This window comes from Pelodiscus sinensis, chromosome 2, assembly GCF_049634645.1.
Source record: "Pelodiscus sinensis isolate JC-2024 chromosome 2, ASM4963464v1, whole genome shotgun sequence".
Classification (NCBI taxonomy): Eukaryota; Metazoa; Chordata; order Testudines; family Trionychidae; genus Pelodiscus; species Pelodiscus sinensis.
Window position 1 is genome coordinate 178,668,619 of NC_134712.1, and position 13,708 is coordinate 178,682,326.

The 13,708-nt window shown below is 46.1% G+C and overlaps 1 protein-coding gene and 1 non-coding gene across 2 annotated transcripts in view; one reads left to right on the plus strand and one right to left on the minus strand.

The window, feature by feature from the left end:
* Positions 1 to 6,005: 6,005 nt before the first annotated feature.
* TRNAR-ACG (transfer RNA arginine (anticodon ACG)) lies at positions 6,006 to 6,078 on the minus strand. Its single transcript has one exon. It is a non-coding gene; the product is annotated as a tRNA-Arg (tRNA).
* Positions 6,079 to 6,421: 343 nt separating this feature from the next.
* The window catches only part of SACM1L (SAC1 like phosphatidylinositide phosphatase), a 62,455-nt gene continuing 55,168 nt past the window's right edge, over positions 6,422 to 13,708 (plus strand). Inside the window, exon 1 of the mRNA XM_075921878.1 lies at positions 6,422 to 6,601. Within this exon, the coding sequence (XP_075777993.1) occupies positions 6,570 to 6,601 (32 nt within the window). The 5' untranslated portion in view covers positions 6,422 to 6,569. The remainder of the gene's footprint in view (positions 6,602 to 13,708) is intronic.

The window sequence follows — 13,708 nt, forward strand, 5'->3', positions numbered from 1 at the left end:
GATGGCTTGTCTAGTCTGTGATCACAGGGCCTGATGACAGTTTGAGTAGCCACACTCAAACTGGTTTAATCTAGCTAGCTCAGGCTGAGGAGGAGGGAAGCAATGGCATGTTCATATTTCAGTGCAGGCAATACAAGCCTGCCCAGAACAGAGTCATTATCCCTGAGACTAGACTGTGCAGAAGTAGCCTTGCTGCTTTGGGTCCTGAGCTGGCTAAAGTAAAGCATGTTTATAGAACTATTGAGTGCACAGCAAACGGGGGCGCAAACCTATGCAGTAGATAAAAGCACACCAAGGGACTTTTAGGCTGTGTCTAGACTGGCAAGTTTTTCCGCAAAATCATCTGATTTTGCGGAAAAACTTGCCAGCTGTCTACACTGGCCGCTTGAATTTCTGGAAAAGCACTGACGATCTCATGTAAGATTGTCAGTGCTTTTCCGGAAATACTATGCTGCTCCCGTTTGGGCAAAAGTCTTTTTCCGAAAGACTTTTGCGCAAAAGGGCCAGTGTAAACAGCACAGTAGTGTTTTGCGCAAAAAAACCCCGATCGCGAAAATGGTGATTGGGGCTTTTTTGCGGAAAACCGCGTCTAGATTGGCCACGGACACTTTTCTGCAAAAAGTGCTTTTGCGGAAAAGCATCCTGCCAATCTAGACGTGCTTTTCCGAAAATGCTTTTAACGGAAAACTTTTGTTAAAAGCATTTTCAGAAAATCATGCCAGTGTAGACGTAGCCTTAGTGTATGGCAAGCAGTGCCAGATTGCCAGTTAGTGTATGGCAGACTAGTGAGCTGTAGTTTCACATCCCAGTTTGATGTGTACTAAATCACCACATACACAAGCCCTTAGTCTGACACCACCCCACGCTGTGAAAACACTTTCCCCTCCTCCTGCTTCCACCCCACTTTGGTCTCATCTGTCTGGCCATCCCCATGTCTGGACCTCAGGACCACTTTTCAACCCCCTGTTGTTTTCCTCACCTCAATGGCTGGATTAGGAACCAACCCTGGGAAACCTTCATTTGTGTAACTTCCCACATCCCTGACATTACTGTGAGTCAAGAGTGGAAGAGATGATATCTTTTATTGGACCAACAACCTCACCCATCTTGTCTCTCTAATGTCCTGGGGGCAAACATGGCACCAACAACACTGCATATTGCTACTGAAGGACTTTGATGGCAAGGAGGCAGGTGGCATTTGTTCCAGGAAAAGTGTCCCTTGTTAACATCCTAGCTAACATTTCAGAACAGCCCAACTCTAACTATTAACCAGTTTAAATGTGAGAAGCGGACATATTGCCAAGCAATGAGTTTCATTCTGTACCTCCAGCTTAAGTAGGCAGACAGGAAGGATGTTGCAGTGGCATGAAGTAAAGTCACCTTCTAGACCCAGCTCTATTGTGTATTTACAGTGTGATGCTGAGATTTTTTCCGAAAGTATTGATATCAGTTGGAGTGGCAGGTGTTCAGCACCTTTTAAAATCAGATCATTGACTAATGTATTTCCTGCTTTTTCCATCTGCAACATAATGTCAATATTTCCCTATTTCAAAAGATCATTGTGATGCCTAATTCTTTAATGTTTGATGGACAGGTTCCATCCATGCGTGCAGCATGGAAATAGCTCTTCAAGCAAATTACTAAAGTGCTGAATGTTAGTAGCATATCTAGTTCCGTTTTAAGGCTCCCTACCCCCAGGCAATTCAGTTTTAAAGCCCTTTTAACTGTACAAAAGCTAGTTAGGATGGAAACGTGGCAGTACCGGATCAGACAAGTTCAGCTTGTCTGGAATTTGGTCTACAGAGAGGGTGAGTGCTGAGTGGGTGTTCTGCACCTGGGTGTTTTGCAAAGGCATGCTTGGTAGTGGCAAGAGTTCCTTTCCAACTCCTTCATGCCATCAAACACCATCCTGGATGCTCTTGTGTTGTCTCCTGCCTGGCTCTTGCAATTGCAAATACTACAAAAATGGGAGTCAACTGTGATACTCCCTACTAAGAACCCCACATTCCTTTTCACTCTGAGGAGTGAAGAAAAGCCAACAAGAGGGATCTGTGACTGAGGCAGCCAGCTCTGTGCGTGTTTCCCTATTCTACGTAGTACCTGGCACCATTGTTCCCTCTAATCTTTTCCACCCATGTGCAGAATAAGTTGCTCTGTGCACTGAGGCATGTGCAAATGTGCACCACCAGGAGATAGAAAAAAATCGAATCAGCCAGGCAGCATTTGAATATCTCCTGAGCAGCCGCATAAGTGCACAGCTTTTAGGGAACACCGGCTGGCATCCTGCCAAAGTGCCACAATCAAGAGCCGGGGAGGGGAGCAGTGAGGCACTATCAGGTTCTCTTCCACTGCCAGTATCTGTGTAATTTGCACATTTCTGCCACAGTATGGAATACCTGTCAGTAGTAATGTGCAGTGTTGTTGTTGCCACGTTGGGCCCAGGAAATTAGAGATAAGGTAGGGGAGGTAATCCCAACTTTATGTTGGTCCAGTAAAATATAGTGATAGAGATGTAGCCGTGATAGTCTGGGGTAGCTGAAGCAAAATGCAGGACAATGTAGCACTTTAAAGACTAACAAGATGGTTTATTAGATGATGAGCTTTCGTGGGCCAGACCCACTTCCTCAGATCAAATAGTGGAAGAAAGTAGTCTGTCTCCAAAAGAAACTACACTGTCTCCTTAAAAGCCTCCCCACAGCTACTCGGGAACAAATCCCCACAGAATCACCTTCTGACCCCCGACCAGGATTGTTCTATCTACTTCCCAAGATCCATAACCCTGGGCACCCCGGACGTCCCATCATCTCTGGTATTGGCACGCTCACTACTGGTCTATCCAGCTGTGTAGACACTCTTCTCAAACCCTTCGTAACCAATACCCCCAGCTATCTCCGAGACACTACTGACTTCCTAAGGAAACTACAAAACATCGATAACCTCCCCAATAATACCATCCTTGCCACCATGGATGTAGAAGCTCTATACACTAACATCCCACATGAAGACGGATTACAAGCAATTAGAAACACTATCCCAGAGGACACTACTGCCAACCTGATAGCAGACCTATGTAACTTTGTTCTCACCCACAATTATTTCCAGTTTGAGAACAACTTATACCTCCAGATCAGCGGCACAGCCATGGGTACACGCATGGCCCCACAGTATGCTAACATCTTTATGGCTGACCTAGAACAACGTTTCCTCAACTCCCGTCCCCTTTCACCCCTCCTCTACCTACGGTACATCGATGACATCTTTATGATCTGGACGCATGGCCAAGAAACACTGGAGATATTCCACAGAGATTTCAACAACCTACACCCCACCATCAACCTCAGCCTGGACCATTCTACACGAGAGATCCACTTCCTGGACACCACCGTACAAATCAACAATGGAAAATTAGACACCACTCTCTACAGAAAACCCACCGACTCATACAGTTACCTACATGCTTCCAGCTCCCATCCAGAACACACCACACGATCCATCGTCTATAGCCAAGCCCTTCGATACAACCGCATCTGCTCTAATCCCACTGACAGAGACCAGAAGCTTCAGGATCTCTACCAAGCATTTATAAACCTCAACTACCCACCCAGAGAAATAAAAAAGCAAATTGAAAGAGCCAGACGAATACCTAGAAACCATCTACTTCAAGACAGACCCAAGAAAACCAACAATAGAACACCACTTGTCATCACCTACAACCCCAACTTAAACCTGTCCAACACATTATCAATAAACTACAGCCTATACTGGAACAGGATACCATACTCAAAGAGGCTCTGGGAGACAGACCCATAGTCTCCTATAGACAACCACCTAACCTCAAGATGATTCTTGCCAACCACCACAGGACATACCACACTAATACCAACCCTGGTACCTTCCCCTGCAACAAACCCCGTTGCCAGCTTTGTCCGCATATTCATTCTGCTGATACCATTATTGGACCTAACCAAGTGAGTTATAAGATCAAGAACACATATTCCTGCGCATCCAGAAATATAATTATGCTATCATGTGCCGAAAGTGTCCGTCTGCTATGTACATTGGACAAACATCTCAGACACTTCGCCAAAGGATTAATGCCCAGAAAACAGATATCAGACAAGATCACAAAGAGAAAACAGTTTCTTGCCATTTTAACCAGAAAGGACACTCTCTCAATGACTTAACCACCTGCATTCTGCTACAAAGACCTTTTACATCTGCACTTGAAAGGGAATCCTCTGAACTGTCATTCATGTTAAAATTCGACACTTTCCAAAAAGGACTCAACAAACATTTGAACTATCTCACCCATTACCAAGATAGTTTCCCCAATTATCACCTCTAATACCATTAACTCACAAACATCCCACTCTCCCTACCTCTAATATCATCAATTCACAGACACTTACCTTCCTTCCTCCCCCCCCCCGCATCCCCCTCCTGTTCTGCAATGTGATTTGTCCTTTTCATATTTGTTCATTTTTTTAATTGTATCCTTTGGTATATATGGTTGTGACTACTTTCTTCCACTATTTGATCTGAGGAAGTGGGTCTGGCCCACGAAAGCTCATCATCTAATAAACCATCTTGTTAGTCTTTAAAGTGCTACATTGTCCTGCATTTTGCTTCAGTAAAATATAATTATCTCTCCCACTCATGAGCATTAATATTGAGGACATGACAAGTTACACACACAAGAGTGAAGTGTATTATCATATGAGGGGGAAATAACAGGGGACAGAGAATCACATGTCTATAGCCACACAAAGGTGACAGAATCACATGGAAAGATGATGTCCCAGGCTCAGGATGGTGATGGGGCAGGTGGCTGGGAATGTGGAGGTATAGCAACATAATGGAGGCAGATAACGACAGAGGCAAGATGTAATAACCCTTAAGGAATATAAACATTAAAAGTAATGTAAGTGGAGCTGTAATTGCCCAGGGAAGGTATGACACAAATACGGCAGGGATTATATGCTGGCCTCTAGAGAACAAGGTGGCTGCTTGCAGGATAGAATTATAATGGTTCAGGTGGGTGGGGGAATAAGTGTGACTGACCTGAGGATACGATGGAGTTGATGGGGGGTTGTGTGAGTGGGGAAGAAGGTCTACGGAGGGGTATATGGTGTGTGGAGGGGTGTCTGGTAGGTGAAAAGAGAAGGGCGGTAACGAGTGTACAGAAGGTGAGTGGTATTGGGGTGTATGAGAGGGTGAGTGGGGAGGGGAATAAAAGATGAGTGGTGTGGGTATACAGGGGGTAGGCCAGGGTAAGTGGAAGTATGGGGGCTATGGCCGAGTTAATTAGGAGATTATACAGGGAATCACAACAGGGTAAGAGGTAGATGGAGGTGAGTGGGGAGGGGGAATGGGAGTACAGAAGGTGGGTGTGTGGAAGGTGAGTGGTGCAGGGGGTGCAGAGCAGGTTGAGGAAAGAAGTACAGCAGGGTACAGAAGATGAGGGGGAGGTGTACGGCAGCGAGAGTGAGGAGGGGGTACCAAAAGTGAAACGGATGGCAGCGTACAGTGAGTGATGGGGGGGGGAGGGGTGTACCAAAGGAGAGGGGATTTGGGTGTGCATGGCAGATGAGTGGTGCATGGGTACAGGGGGAGCACAGCAGAGTAAGGAGGAGTACGGGGGGTACAGAGGGAGAGGGGGAGGAATATGGAAGGATATGGCAGTTTGAGGGGTACACAAGGGGAGTGGGTATGGGTGTGAGTGGACTGTGAACAGTGGGGACATACAGCGGGCTGAGTGGGAGGTACAGGGGCACAGAAGAGGGTGCATGGAAGGTGACTGGGGAGGGGTACAGAGGTGCAAAAGAGGATTATGTAAGATGAGTGGTGTGGAGGGGGTCACAAGGTAAGTGTGGGGGGGGGATACCAAAGGAGTGTATGAGGTGCTGTAATCCGCATGTGGCTATGCGAGAGGTGACTGCTTGGGCTGCAGGAAGCAGGAAAAGTCAAACCAAGCTGCCTTGGCAAGTGGCAAAAATAAGTGCAGCCGAGCCAGCCAGGAGTCGAACCTAGAATCTTCTGATCCGTAGTCAGACGCGTTATCCATTGCGCCACTGGCCCTGCACACAGAAAGTGTCTCTGCGCTCCCTCTCGAAGTACTCCCTGGCCCCGCCCGTACCCAGGAGCCACTAACTGACGGCAGCTCGGCTCCAGGGGCGGGCCTGACACTGGAATTGCAGCCAATCAAAGCTCCCGCCACCTCTCTCTGTCCGCCCGTCTCCCGGCCTCGTGGGCGGAGCTACAACGCCACGGCGAGCCAATCCCTGTTGGTTTCGTCGAAGCGTCTCACGCCCCACCCCCAGCCGGGAGCCTGACGGCGCCACTCTCGCCCGATCACTAGGTGGCTGAGTGGGCGGGGCCAGAGCCGGGGAGGGAGCCAATCACAGCAGCCCTAGTCACTCCCTTCCGCGCCGGGCGCCCGGCCGCTGCAAGGTGCTCGAAGAGGTTTGTCCTGCGTGAGGCCCCGTCCTTCAAACGGCGCCGCGTCAGGGTCAGAGAGTCCAGGCCGTAGCGCGGAGCCGGCAGCTGCGGCGGGGCGGCCGGAGGGGGCGATGGCGGCGACGGCCTATGAGAAGCTGAAGCTGTGAGTGACCCGGGGGAGCCACGCAGTCACCCCCGTCACCTGGAGCCGCCAGGCAGCGGCTCGCCCCGCCCCCTCCCCCAGCGGCTCGCCCAGCCCCGGTGGGGGGGGCGAGTCCCCGCCCGTGACCCCAGGCTCTGGCGGGGCCGCCTGGGCAGTGAGCTGGTCGCGGCAGGGGCGGCGCTTCCGCCCTGCGTGTCCGGCCCGCCCAGGGGCCGGGCGCTCTGGGGTTGGCTGCCGGGCGGCGGCCGCGGTCGCAGAGCCCGGACCGTGGCGCGGGGCGGAGCAGGGGGGGCGCAGGTTGCACGGTGCGTCCCGCTGGCTTTACGGGGCAGCCTTTGTGCGTGTCTCTTGGCGGCGGGGCGCACGAGCCCTGGCAGTTTCTGAATGAAGGAAAGAAGCGGACACGCTCGTCCCGGTGTCGTAGTTTTGACCGGCAAATTAAAGGGTTGATTTCCCATTTACCTGCTTGTTACTTTACAGGAACGCTTTGGCTGTGTAAACAGTGCCTGGTGCAAGGGAACTAGCTAATTCTACTTCTTGGGTGGCTGCAAGTACTGATTAGGGATGTTAATTATAATGTAGGGTTAACAAAGTTAATGTCAGACCAGGCCCCCTTCCCCCGGCCTGAGGCAGAGCAGAGGGCTGCTCCAGTTCAGCCCGGCTGCCAGTTCACGGGTAACCCATGAGCATCACCCAATAAGATCACTGGTTAACCCCTTGCATCCTTACCCAGGCGCCTTCTGGTTAATCTATTAACACTAAAGCAAAGCTTTGGAAGTTGAGTTTAGTGTTGCAGTATTATTTGCTAACAGTAAGTTCTTTATGCATCGCTACCTGCTTTCTTCAACTGACAACACCAGAGCTGAACAACAAAACAATAGTAATTGTTGGGGGCAGGAGAGGAAAGAGGAGAATGTTCTTATGTTTTTGTTTTAAGGCACTTGAAACATGACTTTCCCATAACATATCTTTAATCTTATGATTAGTTTATTTATTTTTTGTATTAAAATAGGGAGAATGGAACCTCTTAAGCCAGCAGTGGGCAATCTGTGGCCCGTGGGTTACATGTGGCCAATCAGGGTTCTGTGTGTGGCCCACATGTAGGATTGCCAGACTCTGCTGGCTTCTTTCTGTGTAGTAGTAATACATCCTGTTCCCCCTGCATCCAGTCAATGGTTACAACAATCTCGTTACTAGAGATGAGAATGACTAGTCGACTGTCTGATAAGCAAATGCTTCTTGGGTAATTGACACACTAGTTGAATAGTTGTCCCTCCCCCCCTCCATCCCCACTGCCTCTGTCTGGGAGAAGGAGGAGGTGCTTCAAAGCAACAGCGCCGTGTGGAGCTGGAGCTAGAGCCAGACTCCATGATCCCTGTGGCACTGCTACTTTGAAACGCTGCGTGCAGCCCAAGGCCAGCTGGGAGTCCCCTGGGCTCCAGGTGGCGTTGCCACTTTGGAATGTGTGCAGCTTGGGGCCAGCTGGGGACTCCTGTGCTGCATGCGGCATTTCAAAGCAGCAGCGCTGCAGGGAGCATGGGGCGCCATATGGCGCTGTTGTTTAGAAACACTGCGGGGTTCACAGGGCCAGTGGGGGGCTGCTTGAGTCCCCTGCTGGCTCTGTGCTCCCAGCTTTTGAAGTGTAGCAACAGTCCCAGGGCTGTTGCTACACTTCAAAGGAGGAGGCACCCTTATCTACTAATTGATTTGTATCAACTATTTGATTAGCCAGTTAATCTAAATTTAACATCCCTATTGGTTACCCAGTGAGATGAAGGAAGGCCACGCATGTGGCCTGCTCACTAGCCTAGGATGCCCATCACTATCTTAAGCTTTCATGTACCATATCAGCGTTTCTCAACCTTTTTGTATAAAGTACCACCTTTATATTAAAAAAAAAAAAAAAAAAGTACCCCGGTACCTTCGGTTTTCAGACACACAGTTTTTTTTTTCTACCATTGCAACACATTTGATTAAACAACTTAATCATAGACAGGTGGGCGATGAAATTTTTGACAAAAAGTACAAAAATAATAATTAAAAGAAAAATTCAGTTTTCTCTAAATTTCAGTTATTGACGTACCCCCCCAGACTTCTCTTAAGTACCCCTAAGGGTACTCGTACCACTGGTTGAGAAACACTGTACCAGATGACGTTTAAATACTTGTTTCATTCAGCCTCATTGGTAAGTGAAGAGGAGGCGGCATGTGTTAGGACACCTTATTTTTGGCACTTGTAATTTCTTGGAAAAATTATACTTTAGATTAATACTTTTCATGCTTGACTTAAATCCAAAGGGGAAGTCTGTGTGGTTTTTTGTGGGGCAGGAGGGAGGGCTGGGGGACAGGAAGTAGGAAGAAGCTCTTTATACTTATAAAGGTATTTGAGGTGCTTCACATCTTTGAAGAAAGAAAGTCCATGCTGAGTATAATCTTTTAAAAATTAAACCACTTGTGCTGTAAGAAAGAAAACAATATCCAAATGATGTTTTAAGCCATGCTTCTGGAAAATAATTAATCAAACAAAATATAACCAAACTTTCTCAAGCAAAACACTGTTCTTGTGAATTGAGAAGAAAAATAAGGAATGTCAGTCCTCTGTTTATTGTCCGTGTATAATCTTTACAGCATTTGTCTTGTGTTTGCTCTATGGATGAATGTGACTTGTCGACTACCTGATAAGCAAGTGCTTATCGGGTAGTCAAATAGGAACTTGACTAGTTGCTTCCACACATCCACTCCCCCTTCCCCAAGCACTATCTCTATCGGGTGTAGGAGAGGCAGAAGGCAGTGGGGAAATGGCAGGAGTGAGGATTGAAACTGTTCTACTCGTGTTGGTCCGACTGCTGCTCCTCTCCCTTTGAAAAGTAGAAGAGCTGCCTGCGACTCTTGTACATTTCAAAGGAAGAGGCACAGAGGGGAACCCAGGCTGCTGGTGAGGTTCCCACTGCCTCTCTCCCTTTGAAATGTACAGGAGCCACAGGTGGTTTTTGTACATTTCAAAGAGCGAGGTGCAGTGGGATAGCGAGTGTCCCTCTTATTGACTAATCATGTACTCTGGAAATTCCATCGACTACTTGATTAGCTGATTAATTGAAATTTATCATCCCTAGTTCTGCTATGAGTATATTATTGATGAGAGAACTGTTCTTGGGATGATTGGTTTAGATGATTTGTTGATTCTGGCACTTTGTATTCAACACCAGGAACAGAACACAGAAGAATACTTTCTTGAGTAGGGATGTAAAATCCCATTCAGCTAGTTTACTGGTTAAATGTTATGCTTAACCTCTTAACCAGGATCCAGTGGGTGGAGAGGTCAGTGGGTGGAGAGGTCACTCCAACTGACTGTGGCTCCGGCCAGCCTGGTCCGAGCTTACTGTGAGCAGAAGCTGCTCGGGCTGTGCCTGTTAAACTGGGCTGTGGGTGATGGGTTCCTCTGGCTGGGCCAGGTCCATCAATGTGCTGCAAGTAGGGGGCTCCTCTGTCCAGGCTAGAACACCCTTATCTTATGGCGCAGCATGATGTACCTGGCTGGGCCACCAATTAACTGCTGCTTCACTGCATCCTCCTCTGGCAAACACCCCCTTCCCCCCCCCCCCCATGTTGCTGCCTCTGCAGGGGAAGGAGAAGGTGGCACAGTGGCTTTTAAACCAGCTACCCCAGCATCTCCTCCCTTCCCTGCTGCTTCTGATACAGAGGCAGTAAGGGTGGGGAATGTGAATTGTTCAGAAGATTAACCTAGACTTATCAGTTAATTGTATACTTGATTACTTATTTACATCCCTTCTAGACAGTAGGTATATTTGCAGAGTGCCTCAAAAACTCTTTCAGATGTTGTGTAGTTAGTCCTTGAATTAGCATCAAAACTCTTAAATTAATGTTAGTCATGGGAAATTCATTTACTAGTCAAAGAATAGTTTTTTTGTAAACCCGATCAACACAAATTAGTGTATTCAGTGTCTTAAAAATTGCATACACACAACTAAATACTTTTTATGATGCCATTCTGCATTATCTGTTTTCAACTGGAACAGATAAAAATGCTCAGATTAAAATTACTGTTAACCCGCAGTTAACAATATGTGGGGTTCATTCTCCACTATAAGGATTTTAATCTAGTAAAAAGAAAGGCCACATATATTCACTCTTGCAGAGTTTCATTGGATGGACCTTAATAATAAAATTATCAAGATTTCAGTTATTAGAAAAATTTCACAGAATTCTACTTTCCTGCTCACTCATCAAAAAATGAATTTTTCCATGACAAACTTAATCTTTTCGTTATTGTTATTGCGTTTGCAGTAAGGGTGAATAAGCAGATGGTATGCCTGGACTGGTAAGTCAACTTTGTAAGGTGGATATAAACGTAACTTTTCAATGGTGATCAGATAAATCTTTCTTGTTGGAGGAATCTTTATAATCAAAGCCTGTATCAACTACTTGCTTCAGAATACAATTTCTTAGCTTCTTTCTTTCCTTCTTGGGAGAGTCCTTTAGATATGCCACCTCTTGATGGCCATGAAAAGCTATAAAAATACAGGGCTCTTTCTAGCATAGGAAAAATAGTAACAAAACCTCCTCCTCATGATCCAAGTCATTTTAATCATGTGTAGAGAGAGCCTGGTCTGACCAGAAGGGAGTGGTTTTTTGTTCTGAAAAGCCAAACCTGTGTGTGGTGGTTTTGTTTTGGTGTAAAGGAGGAGGAATTGGTGACTTACAGGTGGCATAAGTTATGTAATGGAGAAGTCTTCTATAAGTTCACAGAACTCTGATTTGTTTTTGGGAGGGGTCAAGCAGTTAAACCTCTTGATTCAAGACTAGGGCCAGATCTACACTAGGGAATAAATTGGAATTCAAATGTTCAACTCCACCTACAGTAGTTGCATAGCTGGAGTCATCGTATCTTGATTTGAACTTGGGCTCTGTCCCCTCACAGCAGGAGGTTGATGAGAGAAGTGCTCCCATCAATTTTCCGTACTCCTTGTGAGGAGTAGGAGTATTGACAACAGCGGGGGCACCCTTGCATTTGATTTAGCGGGTCCATACTAGACCCACTAAATTGAACACCAAAAGATCAACCTGTGGCACGTCTATCCGCCAGTAAGTATAGATGTGGCATAAATGTTAAAGGGAATGAATGCATGATGCTTCTAGATAAGGTGCTGGCCATTAATCACCTCTTCAATCGTATTAGCTCAGCATTATTTTTAAATCTTTGTGATTCATTTTCATAAACAAAAAATACAAATAGTATTACAACTAGTACATTTCGTGGGATATCCAGTAAAAGTATGCAGTGCTATAACATTATACATGTCAAAGTTGCAAGTTCCTACACCACAAACAGACTATTATACAGACAGAGTGTCTTAAGGGGGAGGGGAGATATTAACAATAAAAGGATATGTTCAAACTTGCAAAAAAAAACGGGGTATGGGGAAGAGGTAAAGAAATGGAGAGAACATGTGGAATGGAAGTCTGCCATCATTTGAACTATCTTGGCATTCTTTATGTAAGTGTAATCAAGAAATAGAATCCTAATTTTTTTGAATTCTCATGATTGTTTTCTACATTGATAACCTATTCTTTCTTTGGCTGCTAACTCAGACTAGTCTGAATACCACTGTTCTATTCTTCACAAGTGTCTTTCTCCTGTTTTGTAGAATCTTTTGCTTGATGAGCATTACAGCCCTCAGGAATTAAAATATTTGGGGTTAAACCCACTGCAGTACGTACAGAATTTATTATGCAAATCTCAGCCGAAGTTACTTTTGAAGCCAAAAACTATTTTTACTCGTGTCCACCTCTTTTCATGGTGTGTGACTGTTGGACAATCCTTTAACACATGCGTCAGGGTTCCTTTTTCTTTATTATAGTACCAAGCATCAAGAGACAGAGCCCCTCTCTTGCACAACCTCTGTTGCACCCAGTACATTTTGAATAAATCTTTTGCGGTACAGGCAGTCCTCGGGTTACATGGATCCGACTTACATCGGATCCCTACTTACAAACGGGGTGAGGCAACCCCGCACTAGCTGCTTCCCCCCAGCAGACCAGGGAGACGCAAAGCTAGCGCCCCCCTACCCCAGCAGACTAGGGAGATGCGGAGCGGCTTTTCTCAGCAGACACCTCAGCTTGAGAATAAAGGATTGAGGGAAGTGAGGTGTGGGAGAATAAAACTGAGCTCTGGAGAAATGTTTGGCTAGAGTTTCCCCTACAATGTGTACCAGTTCCGACTTCTACTTAAGAACAAACCTACAGTCCCTATCTTGTACGGAACCCAGGGATTGCCTGTATTAGTCATAGCTTGAGAGCCACAGGAACGTTTTTAATATTCTGTAATGTGCCCTGCCATTGGGATTTTTTTAAGGACCATGATAACTCTTCTTCCTATGATTTCACAAAGAACTCCAGACTAGTAGTGGAGTTCCTCTTCAGTAGTCAAGCATACATAGCGGGCATAGGCCTAGATGGCTTGTGGAGCATTTCCAAACTGCCTCGTAGCTCTGGGACCTCTGGCAGTCCTCAGGCATCTAAACCAAACTGATTTGTTAGCAAGTGTCTTAGTTGCAAGTATGCCCATTCTGTTAAGAGTGGCATGTTGTATCATAACAATATAGGCCTGGAGAGGACCTTGATGGGTCAGCTTCATCCCCCCTGCACTGAGGCAGTACCAAGTAAACCTATCCCATCCCTCCTGGTGTTTGTCTAATTTGTTCTTTAAAATCTCCAATGATGGTGATTTCACAATGTCCGTTGGAAGCCTATTCCAGAGTTTAACTTGATAGTTAAGTCTTTGCTAATATATAACTTAAAATTGCCATGCTTCAGATTAAGCACATTTCATCCACTGAAGGCAGGATAAAATGTAGAGCACAACAAATCACTGTCCTTTTTTATAGCAGCCCTTAATATATTTGAAGACCATTACAGGATCCCCATCAGCTTTCTCAAGATTAAACATATCCAGATTTTTTTTAAAATTTACCTCACATGGCAGGTTTCCTAATTTTTTTTTTTTCATTTTTGTTACTACCCTCTGGACTCTGTTCAAATGAGTCACGTATTTCCTGTGGTGTCCAGAATTGGATGCAGGACTCAATCT